The sequence below is a fragment of the Sparus aurata genome, chromosome 6 (genome assembly GCF_900880675.1).
Source record: "Sparus aurata chromosome 6, fSpaAur1.1, whole genome shotgun sequence".
Classification (NCBI taxonomy): Eukaryota; Metazoa; Chordata; class Actinopteri; order Spariformes; family Sparidae; genus Sparus; species Sparus aurata.
This window is the reverse complement of record NC_044192.1, coordinates 19,196,260-19,214,820: the sequence shown is the minus strand read 5'-3', so window position 1 is coordinate 19,214,820 and position 18,561 is coordinate 19,196,260. Positions and strand designations below refer to the sequence as shown.

At 40.1% G+C, this 18,561-nt stretch overlaps 1 protein-coding gene and 1 long non-coding RNA gene across 2 annotated transcripts; one reads left to right on the top strand and one right to left on the bottom strand.

The window, feature by feature from the left end:
• Positions 1-2,677: 2,677 nt before the first annotated feature.
• On the bottom strand, positions 2,678-10,110 carry frs3 (fibroblast growth factor receptor substrate 3). The gene is made up of 7 exons (XM_030419541.1): positions 9,910-10,110; positions 8,034-8,159; positions 7,841-7,929; positions 7,481-7,667; positions 6,585-6,746; positions 4,449-4,570; positions 2,678-4,357 (listed from the first exon to the last, which is right to left on the bottom strand). The coding sequence occupies exons 3-7, from the start codon at positions 7,904-7,906 to the stop codon at positions 3,038-3,040; spliced, it is 1,857 nt and encodes a 618-aa protein (XP_030275401.1). The 5' UTR covers positions 7,907-7,929; positions 8,034-8,159; positions 9,910-10,110; the 3' UTR covers positions 2,678-3,037.
• Positions 9,676-17,172, top strand: LOC115583098 (uncharacterized). Its single transcript, XR_003984301.1, has 4 exons — positions 9,676-9,873; positions 10,109-12,784; positions 13,513-15,912; positions 16,663-17,172. It is a non-coding gene; the product is annotated as an uncharacterized LOC115583098 (long non-coding RNA).
• The last annotated feature ends 1,389 nt before the right edge of the window (positions 17,173-18,561 follow it).

Sequence of the window (18,561 nt, the reverse complement as noted above, 5' to 3'; positions counted from 1 at the left end):
TCTCAACCGTAGAACCTCCGTATCCCGTATTTTCTCTGGACCCCGTTCACTGCAGTACAAAGCTGAGCGTCTGGGCTGGTGCGGCTCTCTACTTCTGCAAACTGAGGCTGTGCTGATCGGTGATTATGGTGGGAAACAGATCGACTATAGATATGTACTTTATATGACCCCACTTCAAAAAACCCGAACTATCCCTTTAACAGTTTAAAAGAAATTGAAATGGTGCAATATGTTCGAATTTAGTTCAAAACATCCCAACAATGTACTGAAATTGTCAACAAAATGTGAAGAATTAACGGATTTGATGTTAGGTCATCTATGTTTTCTGCAAAGACTGTCAGCATGCTAACCAGCTAGCCCGAGCCTGGCAGAGCCCAAAGCTGCCGAGCTAGCTAACACCAACACTCCCATACGGCTGTGAGCTCCTAGTCCAGACTGCTAGCTGCACAGCTAACTAAGCTAACTAGCTAATGCAACTACACTTAGCAACAATAAGCAGTTACTCAGGTGATACACAGCCCGATATTGGTTTGGAGTATGAATTCAGGTCGACAATTCTTACATATTGCACCTTTAAAAAACCTAACTTGCGATGGGCATTTTCCATGATTTCTCACATTGAATAAACTAAAAGGCTCTTCATCAGAAATTGAGAATTTGTAGTTGTGTCTCATATTTATCTCCTGAAAAAAGAGATCAACCATGCCTTAATGCCACAATACAACTGCATTTGAAAATCTAGGAAATTCGGCCTTCCCCATCAGCTGAAAATATTAACTTGATATGAGCATTCAACAAAGAAATGACGGCATCAGTGGGCCTGTGCTTCCGCTACCCCTCCGCCCAGACAGCCAGTTGTTAAAGATAACAATCTTGATTAAATAAAATATCATTGGTCAAGTGACATGTTAGTGGCCAAACATTCTCTGAAATAGTACCTTGTATTTCTACTGCTCAGAAATGATCTCAGAAGAACACAACAATGCTACTTCTATTAGCAATTAACAATATGGTAAAAGATCTGACATCGCATAGGTTCAAACACATAATGTTTTTGTTTTGAGTAGCGGAAGCTGACACGGGCTACTGTTAGTATGTACATGTAGCAGCATAAAACCACCCTAACTGTGATTATCAGACTACAAGATTACCATTGTTATATCTCACTTCAAAATGGCTGTCGATGTGGCTGAGGTGGAATGTGCAGATTTTGTCGTTTAAATGTCTACTTATCCTTAAAAGTTGGATTCCGTTTTTTTCTTTTTTTTCTTTTTTTTTTTAAGGTTTGTCTCCGGTCCGAGCCTCTCTGTCCTATAGTTTTCTACAAATCCTGTTGGCACGTTTGATTTTAATTCATCATACAGTTTGCAATTAAGTTTTGGCACTTAAAATATAAATACAGTCTTTCTCTCTTTCTTTCTTTCTTTCTTTAAATATAATTAAGCACAGTTTTAACAGTAACACACCAGTGTCCAGTGATAATTTGAGGTGAAACTTTGGTCTCCATATTACCAACTGGATTACAAAAACGCTGGTCATCACATGGAAACAAAAATAATTACAATTTCTTTTTTAAAAGGAATGAATAAATAAATAACAAAATAAATAAATAAATATCTGACTTAGAAGGTTGAAAAATAGCCTCACAAAAATCTTCACTGCATGACTTTGCGACAAACTTGATTTCCTCTTGAACACAGACCATTCACACCTGATAACTAACAAATGATAGATTCAGCACATATTTATGTGAGGTTATAGCTTAATGCCACTATTTGAGGTTGTTGATGTCTCCATCAAAACATGTAAATAAATTCTATCTACAACGTTGACTAAGAATTAAATATTTGGCCCCCTGCTTTTGGTGAAAGGACACAGTCTAATCTGTGGCTCCAGTGGAGTGGGAGTGGAGACAAAGAGCGCTTCAGTGGCCCAGGGTCAAAAGTGCAATGTGACAAGCGTAAACCACGTGAACCTCCTGCAGGTCTGGGATGATATGCAGGAGGTGTGATCAAAGATGATATGCTACTTTTTCATTTGCTGCATGTGGACAGGAGGGAGCCAAAAGCTCATTTTTAATCCATGTGTGCTACTTTTACCATCATTCAGTGTAGTTTTTCTAAATTTCACCAACATTCCTGTTCATTAATTTTTTATTTTTTTTTTGGACTGGATGACACCATTCTTGAAAATATGATAAAATACAATTCCATAGGATTGTGTGCAAAATGCTCTATAGGCATAAAATAACAAATAATGGTCTCTTCAACCAGCCACAATACTAGATTTCGATGCTTGTGATGAGGTATGAATATTGGCAAGTATCTTGGAACCATTAAATTTCATTCATGCCAACAACTAATCTACTTCTTCTGTATCTAGAGTCCCATTTTTGACTCATGTATTGTTTGAGTAAAAATACATATGGATGTGGAATAAGTAAATGATAGGAACAATAGTATTTGTGAGTGAAGATGGGTCTATGAATTAAAGTTTACCAATCCAGTATGGCAATGACTGCTTCCACAGAGGTCTCTGCTCCAAGTCTCACTAAGCATAAAATCATACATATACTGTACATATACTGTATATATATATATATATATATATATATATATATATATATATATATATATATATATATATATATATATATATATATGTATGTATATATGTATATATATATACACACACACACACACACACACACACATATCATTTTATGCTTTATATATATAATATAAAGCATAAAATATCCATCAAACATACTTGCAGTAGTAAAAACTGCCAATTTCTCCAGAGAGCTTCGCACTACATATCTGATAAATAAAACAGCATAAAATGGCAAATTCTCCTCAGAGATTTCTCTTTTCCTTTTATATGCACAGATAGGTTTCAATAAGTTTCTAATTAGGTACCTGTACTGTATTATTCAGCCCGACAGTCGAATGGATGGATGACAGTGAAGGGTCCAGTGTGCTAAGATGAGGATAAGCCTTCATCTGTCTTCATCGCTCCTCTTCAGTTCGAACACTGTTTACAGAGGCAGGTCTGTGCTGTTGTGGCGAGTCTTTCTGGAAGTCCCATCATCCCTGGGCAGAGCTTTCTGCAGATTGGACATGGCAGCGGTCTTCTTTAGGTCAATGACTGCGTAGCATTCACTGCGCCGGGGTGCCTGTGGGCCACATTTTTTGGGTGGTAGGCGCTGGTGCTGTGGCTGGGTTTGGGCACCCCCACTGCTGAGGGCTTGGCAGGGAGGTTCTCCCTCTAGGTCCACCTGGATGTAATTCAGCTGCCGCGATGGAGGAATATGTCCGTGCTCACAGCCTCCGACCCCTGACCTCAATCGTCTGCCTAAATCAAAGCTAAATATTCGCCCCCCTCTGTCTGGCTGGCATGGCCTTGGGTGCGGGGGACATGCGTGTCGGAGCCGAGGCTGGACCTGCTCTGTGTTAACATAGTTCTGCAGGGCATCTCTGTGGATCCCCCGACCATCCTGGTGATACCCGTTGGGTGTCCCAGGGCCTTCTGAGAACTCGTACTCATCAAAGTCTTCCTCTTCTTCCTCGTATTCTTCCTCATCCTGCTCGTCGTCTTCCTCTTCCTGTTCGTCATCCCGCTGCAGAGCACTGTACTCCCACACTGGCGGCAGAGAGGGCAAGTTCTCGTAGTTGAGAAGAGCTGTCCGACGATGACCCCCGCCCATGCCCCTCTCGCAGCCGTAGCCCTGCGGGGGTAGGGATGATGGGCCGTGGGGATGCGGATGCAGGAGGGAGTGGGTGTGACTGTCCCCAGTGCTGCTGCTGCTGCTCGAACCCACAGACTGCGACACACTGCTTGGACTCAGCCTCTGCTTCCGGCCACTCCTCAGACCGTTGATGTTCTCATAGGTGAGTTCGCCGCTCTGGCAGCTGTCTGCATGCTCGAGGCCTGGATGTCGGTGAGGATGGTGATGGAAATGGTGATAGGAGTGAGAGTTGCACAGGTGCATGGAGGACTCGTCTCCCTCCGTCTCTGAACCCGTTGCACCCTCTACTGGCTGAAGGTTGTGAGGATTGTGCCCATGCCTCTCCCGCTCTCTCTCCCTCTCTCTCTCCAGCAGATGGCGCTGTGCCGGAGTGGGGCCCAGCATGAATTTGACCTCCTGCGAGGACGGCTGTAAGAACACCTGAGGTTCGTTATGCTCCTCCAGGGGACAGCACCGCAGGTTGGACTGCGGATTTCCTTGGCCCCCTACAGGCATGGCTCCCCGTGTTGTTTCAGGGAAAGTGCTGGGTCGCACCTCGGGCAAGGAGTGCACACAGTGACGCATAGAGAGATCCCCCTCCATACTAACAGTATTTACATAGGTGTGGGTCTGTCAGGGAAAATATAAACAGGGTCAAATTGTGAACTGGCACAAATACAAAAGCACATATATTATAATGAGTAGCATGGGTAAATCTTACCTGGTCTTCCAAACCCATGAGGCTATGTCCATGATCATCAGCAAGGGAGGGTTGGGAGGAATCACCTCTGATTGGATAACCGGGATATCCATTAGGAAAAGCCTGGACAGGGAACGCTGGAGCTGCAAACATATTAAAGTGTCATTATCAAGACAAAATAGGTGAATAGAATATGTTATCAAGAGAAGCTCTGTGATTAGGAGAGCTCAACAGGTGCAATACTCTCAGAAAATTATGTGTTATGAACAGTATCAAGCTTAAAGAAGGGGGGAAAGGGAATCCTAACATGAGACTAGTTATTGTCTCAGATTTGTGCTATCATTATATCATTATGGCATCAGTGTTGTCTTTTCCTGATTATTTTCTGAACTAACCAAACTGTTGTGCTTGTTCTAATACTTGCCTTTACCGACTAAGTAATTATATCCACATTACTGATTGTTATTTATGACAAATATCGCTGTGTTTATATATTGTGAAAATACTAATAGTCACATCACTCCAGTAGAACCAGTCACAATGCTTGTTTACAATAACTTCCAGGTAGAAAACATTCGGATCCCACAAGAGCTTACATAAGAGCTTAATTGCCTGTTTTCATGGCGTTATTTCAAAGTATATTAATCTAATTTGCATGCAGAATAGAACACAGCAGAATAGTGTTTTACTATATATCTATTACAGTTACGGCTGAACATGACCACACAGACAAACAAGTTTGCAACAAAATGAAATACGCTTGGTGAGGTATTTGGTCAAAAATATTGTAAGGTAAAGTGATATTTCAGATAACACCTTTGATGCCTTTAGACTAAACAGTCTTCCTTGCATAATTAATTAGGTATGGATCTCGTCAGTATATCTCAGTGTAACCTGAGGGGTTTGCTTGTGAATGGCCATTGAAACTAATCATTTAAGAGTCAATATACATATCCCAAACAAATTTAGAATCCCATCCTGTTCCTGCGCACTTCTGTAATTTGCTTCTCACTTCAGTGAAGCACTTAGTACAAAGACCTACTAAACAAACATAGTCCCCAAAGATTTGACACAATTGTCTGTTTCTATTTCATGCTAACCGTCAACAATAATATGATGCTAAATAAAAAGAGATACATCCAAACCAACGCAAATGTTACATTCTTCCTTGAACTGAGATAAACTGCTGTATCGTAGGCCACTAGACTTGTTTCAGTTTCTTGAAGACGTTTCAAATTTCCTATAAGAGGCTTCCTCAGTTCTAAATATCTGAGTGGAGGTCCATTCCAAGTCCAGTTGCTTACGATACAGCACATAGATTTACCATGACCTGGATGACTAAGATCTTTCATCAACATACAAAAACTGGTTTAGTCAGATGATGAGTGTTTAATATCAAGGTTCAATATCAACAGTTTAATCAAAAGACTATTCAATCACTCACCATATATATTACAAAAATGGCTAAAGAGCACAATACATCATTTGACTCTTTCTAAAGGATAGATACTGCAGACTGTCTCACCAGCAGGGGGCGCTGCTCATTTTGTAAGCCTTAATTTGAGGAACAACTCTCTTACAAAGTCCTAGTGTATTTTGTTAAAATCATATTAACCCAGTCCTATCACATTCTAGTGACAGTATTACAACACAGTCATTATTGCAGCATTATGTTGATATGACATGAAATATAACAATCACTTTAATATGCAAATGACATGATTAATACTTAAATTCATCCTCTTCTTTGAAAAAGTCATACTGGGGTTCACTGTCCTACCCGAGCCCAACTAAAATTCAACTTACTCTTCATTCAAACAAGTAAGCTATAACACACATTATCTCAATTCAAGAATTCTGTCATAATACAATCTTTATGAGGGCACTTAAAACATAATGGTACATTTTCAGCTTGCTCTCATTGACCACATAAACTGGAAGTCCATGGCTGCAGGCTGTCTAAAGCTCCACTTGGTGTTTTTTGAATAACTTTGTACCTGTGACTCATTGGAGTTAATTTAACTTGCATCTAATAATACTTTACAAATTCTGCTAATTTTACTGCGGTATTGCTGCATCCAAGTTCTACAATTAGTCTTAAGTGTATAATTAGCAGGACTCCTACTGTGTGTGTGAGCGTGTGGTGTTGTGACTCACTGTTGGGAGTCTGTGGCGTGCGAGACATCTCCATCTCTGGTGTGTGACCACTGCGACTCATCATCATCGACTCCTCCACCACGTTGATGCTGTTACATTGCATCAGCTCCTGAAGCAGATTGAAGATCTCTTCTGCCCGAGAGCACTTGAATGCAAAGATTCCTGAGTAAACAAGCAAAATAACGACATTGTGAGGCTACCCGCAGATAACCCAATGAAAACACAAGGAACTCCATGGCTAAGGAATAAATGGACGATGGGCTTTAGGTTTACAATGTTGTAACCTATTTTGACCTTTTACCACCCAAAAAGGTTCTTCTTGCTGAAGTTTTACCTCTGCCAAGGAGGTTATGTTTTCACCTGTGTTCATTTGCTTGTTGGTTTCTCAGCAGGATTACACTAAAACAACTGAACGGATTTAAACAAAACATGGACGGAGGATGGGCATCGCCCCAGAATACATCATTATCTTTTGCTGTAGATGCAGGAAGTTTTTCTTAACATTGCAAGATTCTACATTTTTCATTAAATACTCCGGGAATTATGCATGTATGTTGTTGACAGGCATTTTACGGTGGCTGGTATTTATGAGTAAGTACAAAAGGGGACTGTAGGGCCTTGGTGGAGGTATTCACTCTACTCGGTCTGCGTTGTGTTCGCTTATATGCATATATGGAAATCAGGCATCGCTCATTTTATCGTTTACACCTGTGGTTTTCCAACTGTGATGTGTCAAAATGTCTTCAGGGAAAAAAGTCTCTAAGTAAAAGTAAAACCACACCCATGTTTAAAACAAAAAGAAGTTGTAAATAGCAGATGGTTATATGTATTTAATATATAACATGATCATCATGACTCTCCAGCTGTGTCACTGAAGCAGAGAAGATGTTGCTCACCCTGCCCCGTCTGACAGCGACGACCGCTCTCAAAAGAGAACAGGTTGGAGTCATAGCCGTAGCGTCGCAGGCAAAGATATGGCCACCGGATGGCGTCCCTCTTACGTGTGTGAAGAATGAGCTCGGTCTGGGTGAGCTCCATGATCCCAGAGCCCAGTTCGTTGCCCTCATCATCCACATTGGTGACCTAGGACAAGGAGACAAATCGTAACATGAAGATTATTGATATAAACTGTAAAATACATTTGTTTATTGAATCCTGACAACACATGGATACAAACAGTGCAAGTGGTGGTGACAAACAGGTGGTAGCCAGACAAAAAATCTTGTCAAATTCAAAGTTATTTTATTATTATTGACCTTAAATTTAGTGAGATGGTTGTCTCGGATGGGGTCTCTGTACAGACAGCTCCAACAGCTCCCCATAGCTTCAGCAGGCCAGCTGAAACCTGTTAAAGAAATGATCATCATCAGCCTTTACCACTAACAATATCAGCAATGTCATACCCTTTTCTGTCAAAATAACAGTGAAGGACAAAGACAAACTTCTTACTCAGTCCAGGCCATCAGTGTGAAGGGATTTACGTCTCAATCCCAGGATCTTCTGCTGGGCATCGTCGTCACAAGCCAGCTTGTTTGTTCGACTGCCATCTTCAAGAGAAGCATGGTGCTCCCCCCCCTGAAACCACAAACAACATCAGGTTTAGACAGAAACACTTGTGTGTCAAATACCAAATATAAATTGAGCTTGCTCTAGCAGAAACATATGGATTCAGGGCATCCTGCTGGCCTAGACATGCTGAACCTGTTGCACGTCATCAGTCTTCTTTCTTCCATCACCTCTCTACTATTTACTTCAAATTAACTTAACATTAAGAACATTTTGTAAATGATTGTTATCAAACATTAAACATTATGACTATTTAACGACAAAGATACAGTGAGAGTTGCATGTTTTTGAGCTTTTCCCTGTCTGTCAACCCAAGAAATTTCTCCTGTGTGTAACTAAATGACGGAGTCAATTTGTTTATTCCCCGATGCACAGATTCAACACACCAAATCAGTATCAGCGCCAGTACTTTCATTACTTATTGTGTACCAACCATGACATAACCAATCCACATTAAATCAGGTTTCCTTAATAATTTTGTTCACTATTCACAGGGGGACTAAGTTTTAGTCCCACAACAACTCCCGTGTTGCCCTAAATAACACAGTAGTGCCCTTCACTCACTCACATATACTAGCCACCTACAGCAAATACGCCTGATTTTTCACATCAAGACTCACATCAAGGATTATCTCCTGAGAAATCAATCCACATATAAAAGAAAGTGAAGAAAAATATTTGTATTTCTTGAGTTAATGGGGCTACTCTAGCACATAATCCATCCTCCGTCAAAGCTTCATGGGAATCTGTTCAGCAGTTTTAGAGTAATTCTGCAGACAAACCAACCAACCAACAAATCCTTGGTAGAAGTAAATAACAATCTACTGCCACAGAGAAAAAGTTGCAAGTTTGTGGACCTTTGAGTGTTAACACTATGTTGTCCAACATCTCTGATCATCATCCACAATATTAAAAATGCAAAAAAAGTAACAGAATAACATACTTCTACAGTGAGTTTCCTATAAAGGTTATGACTGGAAATCACAAACTAACTGTCAATATAGGCCAGATGTGGCATCTTCTAATCAGGACTGGGGGAAAAAAATGACAATGAGCACACAAAACAATCTCATACATCATGTGATTTCAGCTCATACTCAACACAAAACAGGTTGAACATCCCCCCCTGGTTTCTCACATCTGCACCAGTGATCGCCCTGTGATTTGTGCTCCTTGTCACCCTCACACAGCCTCCAAACACATTTCACATCAACACCGCCGCATTATGTGTGCTCTAACCTGGGCCTCCACATCTGACTGGAGATGCCAGGCTGGACTCTCACACACACACTCTCTCTCACTCACTCACACTCTCTCTCTCACACATATACACACATACACCACACAATTACAGCTACCTTGAGTCTTAATAAGCGAGCAGGCTAAAGAGGTCGGCTACGTTACACTCTTGTCACACAGCTTGTTATTGAATGGGCCGCTACATCTGGGCTATGTACAGCAGAAAACCCACAGCCTTTTCTCTTTCTCCCCCATTTTTTTATTTTTTTTTTTTTGCTCAATTAGCCAAGCCGACGCAGAGCCCCAAAAACAAGCCGACAGCGAGGCTTCATCTGCCCCGTCTATGTGCAGCAGAGACCTCGGCACAGCCATGCTACCACGAAAACCAGCACACTGACACTAAAATGCACAACGACACGGTTCAATGAGCATTTGTTCTCGTTGGTGTGAGGATACAATAGCGTGAGCACATAGCAGTCAACGGGTAAGTGGAGAACGACAGCGATGGTTTGCTACTCACATGTCTGGCACGGATTTTTTTTTTTTTTCTTATATTAGCCCTAATGCGAAATGAGCACTGGGACTGCAATTAGTTTTCGGCGGCTGCTGCTGCTGGTAGCGGGATGTGGCACTTGCACGGCAGAGACGCGGGTGAAAGATGCAGTGGGGGCAGTAAAAATGTTGTTATTTTTTCCTCCTATTACGCCCCCCTACTGCAGCACGGGCCTCTGGCTGTATGACATTTCCCAAGCAGCTGGGGTGAGAGTTCACCGCCAGACAACGAGGCTGAAGGGAGCGACAAGAAGGTAAGAAACGCTGGAGGACCCGAGAAGGAAGGTGTGTCTGCCTGCCTGACGGACGGACGGACCGGGAGGAGGGGCAAAAAACCCACCGAGCTGAGAGAAAAGAGCATCTCTACCGTCATTTCACTGAGAATATTAGCCTTAAAGATTTTATTTGAATTTTTTTTTAAGCATCACGTGATGATGACTTTGTTTTTAATTTAACACGTTCCCTCCCAGAAGTTCCTATTCTTTAAAAAGACGTGTTTTGCTTTTCATTATATCTCTTTGATGTTTGATGCTGTTTTTATGTTCATCTGCCAAAGAGGGAAAGTTTCTTTGTGCTAACCTTAGAAAATCAATGCACTGATTTACTTTCTAGCTCAGAGTCGGATCAGAAATACTGATACCACTTTAATTCTGTAAATATGTAACAACTCGTCAGCAGGTAGTTATCTTAGCTTAGCATAAAACGGGAAACAGGGGAAACAGCTAGCCTAGCTCTGTCCGAAGGTAAAAAAAATCCACCTTCCAGCATTCCGAAAGCTCACTAACTCTTTATTTCTAGTATTTTGTACAAAAAAACAGTTTAATATTGATGATTGGATGTTTTACAGATTAAGTGCTGGACTAGTTGCCAGGCAACCAGCAGAGGAAGTTAATGTAGGCTCAGTTTTAGGCTGTGTCCGCAGTAGCACCCTCATTTACCACTCGCTTTATTATAGGTAGCCTACTCCATAAATTACTCAGTATTGAGCAGTAAATTGAGATTTTGGACAATCAATAATAGTCATCATAATTCTGTTTAGTCTCTGACAGCAAGTCATATATGGCAATTGTTGCATCTATTTTTTGTTTCATGTGGAATTTCTGAGGTCACAATATAGAGGGGTGAGTTAACACACTCAAAATCTGGATATAGTAGCTAAATGTAGTGCACTGTCTTAAAAGGGGATTTTGAAGACAGTGATAGTCTTGGTGCTAAGCTAAGCAGCTGTTCACAAGAGCTTTACAATTAATGTACAGTCATGGAATGGGAAACAATCCTGTCATCTAATTCTGAATATGAGAGGTAATTTACACAATGTCTTTTTTTTTTTCTTTGAAGGGACAGTTCATCCAGAACTTAGAAAAACATATTTTTCCGCTCACATGCAGTGCTATTGATCCATCTAGATGGTTTTGTTGTGGGTTGTTGAGGTTTGGAGATATCTGCTGTAGAGTTGTCTGCTTTCTCTCAGGTATAATGAAACTAGATGGCACTCAGCCTGTGGTGCTCAGAGTGCCCCCCCAAAAAACTGTTAAAGAAATGTCTTTTTCCACAAATCATGCTCTGGTTACGCAGAGTAATCCACAGATTATCTGTGCTTTGTTGTCATGTAGGAATTATCTTTCCTTATCAATGTACAGAACATGCATTTACTGTACGGTAGGACAAAAGGCTAGCTAACCAAGCCAAGCTTACCAATTTTTAAACTCACCTGAGGAGAACACCATTAACATTTAAATCCTGCGTTGACACGAATACGAACCTCGCATCTATTAGTAGATGTACATATCCTTCCTTGATATGCTGTAGTTTGGTAGAGCTAAAGTAGTTCCTTCATAAAACTGCTCACAACAAAGTCTGTGGATTATCATGAAACAAACTGCTCATTAATCTAGTATCCCACCTTCAAAGCCTTAAAAACCCCTAAAAATCTTGTTTCTGATGTCCTCTAGTGAAATTATTTTAGGTGCACCTCTGCCCACACCGAGAAATTGTTTTAATTGTTTTAACTGCACTGCCTAGTTGGAAGAATGATGGATTACAAAGTTTTAAAGCAGATAAGCGGTCGTTTTCTATATACAGAGAAGCAATTGCTGCCGTTAGCTGATATTTATCAGGTGTTTGTTGTGTGTGTGATGTATATGATCAGTGGAAATGTGCTGACATTGGGCTGTTCATGTATTAAAAATAAATAAAAGTACCATACACTCAATGATGGCCACCACATCATTCACGACTACATAACTGAGGCCTCTTTAAAATCAGCTTAAGTTTAAAGGTTCAAATTTAAGAAACTGCTTTTTAAAACTTTACCACAAATGATCAGAGATATCTATTAAAGTTAGCATGCTAACCAGCTAAACCTAGATGACAGTTCGATGGTAAACAACAACACCCTTGGTGCTCTTGGCAGTCAGAGTCGGCTAATAGAGTGGCGAAGTCCCGCCCCTTCCGGTGGACCCCATGGGACCTCTGGGATCGTAAAATATACATGGGATTGAATGGACAGAAAGTAATTATTTTCTGGTCCCAGTCGTTGTATGCCTTGGATTACACAAATGTTGTTTTGGGGTTTAAATGATATTTTTTCACATCAAGAGTTTGACAGTCTATTGTGCAATTGTTCAGTTAAAGGCTGTAGAGAAAAAATGACGAGAAAGACTACATGTCGCGTATGTGACGTCACGTCATGAACTTTTCCCTCCGCTGTCAAGTGGCTAAGTCAAGGTTCCTGTATTTCAAGATGCTGGTGTGTTTTGTACCAGTCCTCATTCGAGCAGGCACGGCTGTTGCTTCTTTCGGATCCCTTCAGATGTGAAGTATCGCTGGCTCAAATTGATCAGGTAAGGGATTTGTATATGCGAATTTAGCAAAGATAACTTAGCTGCTACCCAGCTAGCAGCTAACAACTGGCGTACTTTAACATTAAGTTTAGCCTTGATTTTCATAGTTTCAGTACATCCTTATCCTTATCATTATTTTACACAGTTGGAAGAAAAAGGGTGAACCTTCTGGAATAGTGAGGATTTCTGCATGGTATGATGGTGCAGATGTTTTATGCATGACTGCTCATACGGTGTGACATGTTATTAGCGCAAGAAAAAATTGTCCCGCTTTAAATTGTCTTCATTGAAAACCCTCAAGCCAGTGCTCCTGGTGACAATCAGATATCCACATTTTTATATCCAATCAGTGCAGAAAACCACACAATTCCAAAGGGTGCACATACTGTGATAGCAATACGTTTCATCTGACTGTGTAAGAGTACTTTGGCTTCAGAGTAGTGATGAAGGTAGTGGAGTGAGCAACATGTAATGATAACATTTACTTTTTAATCCACTCTTGTAATCTTGTAAATTTAAATACAAAATCAGACTGATCAGAGAGAGTCGAAAGGGGACCAGCAGCCAGCCTTGCATGAAATTCTCCTGGATTGTTTGTTGCCTAGAGTTAGACCAATAACATACACAAATGATTACTGCAACCGTGTCTGAATCAGTCTTTAAAAAATTAATTAATAAAATCGTGATGAAATCATGTTCTGCTTTGTTCACTTTCTCTCTTTTTGTAGGAACAGCTAAAGCCCCCAACCAGGACTGATGGACACAGGAATTTTCAGGTCAAGTGTTTTATTAATTCTACTGCATCACAGTTAGCAGTGTCAGCATACACAGCAGTATCTACAACTGACCAGTGACCAAATTAAGCACTTGACAACCACGAACATGTCCACAAGTCTCCCAGTCCCTCAGACTGTGCACAATGCACCACCCCATGTCAATCATATTACACGCAATATGTGGGATAGTGCCTTGTGCATATGTTGTGACTTTTCATCAAGGCATTATTAATGCAATTAATTATTTAAGCACCAATCAGACCTCACATGAACGTTTACACACCAAAAATGTAACAGTGTAGCTTTTTAAGTGAGTTTAAGTGAGCATTAATTCCATTTTTATCACAAGTTTATGTTTTCTATATTCTTCTCTCCTCAGCACCATCATATCCTGTTCCTCTGTGTCCTGCTTGCAAGTCAGCGCCTTGGATTTGTATACCATTTCAAATAAATTCAGTTGACTGTAGTTATGACCTTGAGCTGTGTTTCTTTGAGTCAAAAACAATGTTTGTGTTTAAAAACAATCAGACACAGCCTTTAACAGAATACGAGCTTACTTTATTCCCAATGTGAAAGATGACAGTCATTTACCTGCATTAGTGTTTATAACTTAGATTTTATTCAAATCCTCAAGTTCAATATTCATGTCAGATAAACTGTATGGGCTGTGAGTGTGATTTTATATTTTATCACCACACACACTCATTTGTAAAAATCTTACCTGATGTTTCAATGGCTTAACTATGATATTAAGCCTAATAGCAAAGATATAATTACAATGTAGGACAAAAGTCTGAAAACAAAGTGTCTTGTACATGTCGCACATGATATGTCCATCTTATGAGATATTTGCTGACGTCTCCAGAAGAGTGAGAAAACAATACTCCTCAGAGCCATCTTCAGGCACACCGCTTGAAGGGACCATGCTGAAGCTCACAGTGAGGGTCATGTCTTCACTGTCCTGGCACGAGTCTAAAGGGAAAAGGAAAACAAAACACACATATAGGCAAGATTATACAATAGGACTAACGCCACTCACTACTAGCAATGATAACACACTGACGAGGGCATTTGATGCATACTCATATCGGGAGCTTCATTTAGCTACTAGAGCTACGGCAGTTAGCTGGCTAGCAAAATATGTGAGATGATTCAGACTTTATTTGGATATATTAGTATTTGACGACAGACGCTAAAGAAATTGGTAACTTTGCTGACTCTTATCGAGAGCTTAAGTTAGCCACTACACTACAGCACTTGCAATTAGCTAGCTAGTTAGCTAGCGAAGACGTATCACTCACCGAAACTTTATAACGATGCTCCCTGCGACTCGCGTGGACAAGACCGACCATCTCCCCATCGGCATGGATGCAGCTACAGCTCTACATGCCCCGACTTATAATGATGTTCGCCTCTTTCTAGGCTGTTATCCTCCCCTTGGAAAAAAGCGGTGAAGTAGTGCAGAGAGATCGCCAGAGAGCGGGTGGTGACGTACATCATTCGCGTCAGGAGCAGCGAAGGGCTGTAGTTCACAAAGCGGCCTCACACAAAACCTAACATTATCAAGCTTCTTCGCGCTAAATTGTAGCAATCTTTGCATGGAAAATTATCTTTAAAAACCACAAACAACATATGTGAAATTCATAGCACAATTCAAACGGGACCAGAAAATATTTGTTATCTCTCCATTGACTGCCATTCATAATAATTCGCATCTGAGGTCCCATGTACCGGAAACTGAAGGGCGTGACTTCGCCACTCTATAGGATCGCTCGCTAGCTTGCACTGTTAACTCAGCTTTCTTGCTAACAGAAGCTACAGTTAGCAGCAGTTAGCAGCTATGTCTGGAGTTGTTTATGAATTTACCGGGTTGCCAATTCTTACATACAGCACATTTAAAACGATTTAATTCATGATTTAATGTGAGGTGCACATATAGAGTGGCGAAGTCCCGCCCCATCTGGTGGACCCCATGGGACCTCTGGGATGGTAAAATATACATGGGTTTGAATGGACATCAAGTAATTATTTTCTGGTCCCAGTCGTTATATGCCTTGGATTACACAAATGTTGTTTGTGGGTTTAAATTATATTTTTTTACGTCAAGAGTTTGACAGTTTATTGTGCAATTGTTCAGTTAAAGGCTGTAGAGAAAAAACGATGAGAAAGACTACATGTCGCGTATGTGACGTCATGTCTTCAACTTCTCCCTCCGCTGTCAAGTGGCGAAGTCAAGGTCCCTGTATTTCAAGATGCTGGTGTGTTTTGTACCAGTCCTTATTCGAGCAGGAACGGCTGTTCTTTCTTTCGGATCCCTTCAGATGTGAAGAATCGCTGGCTCAAATTGATCAGGTAAGAGATTTGTATATGCGAATTTAGCAAAGATAACTTGGCAGCTACACAGCTAGCAGGTAACAATTGGCGTAAGCTAACACTAACTTTAACATTAAGTTTAGCCTTGATTTTCATAGTTTCAGTACATTCGTATCCTCATTATTTTTCCTCATTAAAAGAGTAAACCTTCTGAAATAGTGTGGATTTCTGCATGGTATGTGCAGATGTTTTATGCATGATTACTCCCACAGTGTGACATGTTATTAGTGCAAGAAAAAATGTCCCGCTTAAATGTTCTTCATTGAAAACCCTCAAGCCAGTGCTCCTGGCGACAATCAGATATCCACAGGTCACATTTTTATGACCAATCAGTGCAGAAAACCACACAATTTCAAAGGGTGCACATACTTTGATAGCCATACGTTTCATCTGGCTGTGTAAAAGTAATTTGGCTTCAGAAGGTATGAAGGTAGTGAGCAACATGTAATGATAACATTTATTTACTTTTTAATCCACTCTTATAATCTTGTAAATAAAATAAACAAAATCAAAATCAGACAGATCAGGGAGAGTCGAAAGGGACCAGCAGCCAGCCTTGCATTAAACTCTCCTGGATTGTTTGTTGCCTAGAGTTTGGCCAATAACATACACAAATGATTACTGCAACCGTGTGTGAATCAGTCTTCAAAGAATTAATTAATAAAGGGGATTTACTCATCCTTCATCAGACTTTTAAAAAATCATGTTTTGCTTTGTTCCCTTTTGCAGGAACAGCTAAAGCCCCCAACCAGGACTGACGGACAACGGAATTTTCAGGTCAAGTGTTTTATTAATTCTACTGCATCACAGTTAGCAGTGTCAGCATACACAGCAGTATCTACAACTAGCAGTGACAAAATTAAGCATTTAACAACCACAAACATGTCCACAAGTCTTGCAGTCACTCAAATTGTGCACAATGCACCACCCCATGTCAATCATATTACATGCAATATGAGGGATGTGGGATGGTGCCTTGTGCATATGTTGTGTGACTTTTCATTACGGCATTATTAATGCAATTAATTATTTAAACACCAATCAGACCTCACATAAACGTTTACACGCCAAAAATGTAACAGTGTAGCTTTTTAAGTGAGTTTAATTCCATTTTTATCACAAGTTTATGTTTCTATGTTCTTCCCTCCTCAGCACCATCATATCCTGTTCCTGTGTGTCCTGCTTGCAAGTCAGCGCCTTGGATTTGTATACCATTTCAAATAAATTCAGTTGACTGTAGTTATGACCTTGAGCTGTGTTTCTTTGAGTCAAAAACAATGTTTATGTTTAAAAACAATCAGACACAGCCTTTAACAGAATACAAGCTTACTTTATTCCCAATGTGAAAGATGACAGTCATTTACCTGCATTAGTGTTTATAACTTAGATTTTATTCAATTCCTCAAGTTCAATATTCATGTCAGATATTTATCCACGCTGACGTATATGACGTTTCAATGAATTTCCATATCCATAAGCGTCTGTGCCTTTTTTCTACTCAAATATCACATACTTTCAGATAAGTAGCAGCTGTATGGCTTCACCTATGGGATAGTCAACATGAATAAACCTATAAAAGCCTTCATGTAACGCAACAACCCTGAAAGATGTCGTCAATAAATTGCTCAGTTCTGTCACCCTACTTGTGGAGATGATAGAGAAGTGGTTAACTGCTGTGTCTTTCATGCAGACAACACAGGTTCATCTCCAGTGTTATCTGTACTCGTCAATTTAACAATACAAAGAATTATACTGAGTTATTTGGCGTGTGATGAGATGGTGCAGCAGGACAAGGCATCTGATTCAGTAATTTGTTCTGATTATTGTATTTCATTCATTCAGTGAAATGTATTTCATTCATTGTGAATAATGTTGCTAAAAGAAAATGCATCATCTTATGTGTCTATAGTTCTGCATAATTTTTAAATGTGGTCAGCAAATTCCCTTCAGCTGTGATATAATCATGCACCTAAGCACAGTTGTCATAATAATTAATAACTGTTGTAATTCTATTGTATTGTTATTGGGCAAGACTTACTGTAATGTACCAGATAGACAATTTCGAATTTTTTTAATGGTGACATTACAAGGAAAACGGAACATGAGCATTTACAGTAAGACAACATTTAGGCTATTCATCTACTCTTGATAAACCAGTTGGACAATTTATGCGCCACTGTGTGACCGTTTTGAAGTAAATCAACTACAGAATATCCAAATTTAAAGTTGTTATTGTTGTTAATGTGACAAAGCTGTCACATTCTGTTGGCTCTAAATATGAACTGTCCATATGCATGTGTTTAATTGAAATTGAACATCACTAATCCTGTACCAGAAAGTTTTACTATTTGATCAAGTAGGCTAATCCTTAAAAGGTAAAACTCACAATATATAAAACAAAAAACAAAAACATTTTTTTAACAAGATTAATATGAGAAAAAGGCCAGCAAAGTTCCCATAGCATCATGTAAGAAAACTGATCGCCTTCGTTGTTGATTTTCCTCCTCAATCATTAATGGAATTTCAATTTCCAGTGTCCGACTTCACAGCAGCATTTGTATCCCTGCCCCTGCAGTTGCCAGCAGATCTCGCTGTTGCAGGAGGTCAGCTGGAGTTCAACTTGAACAC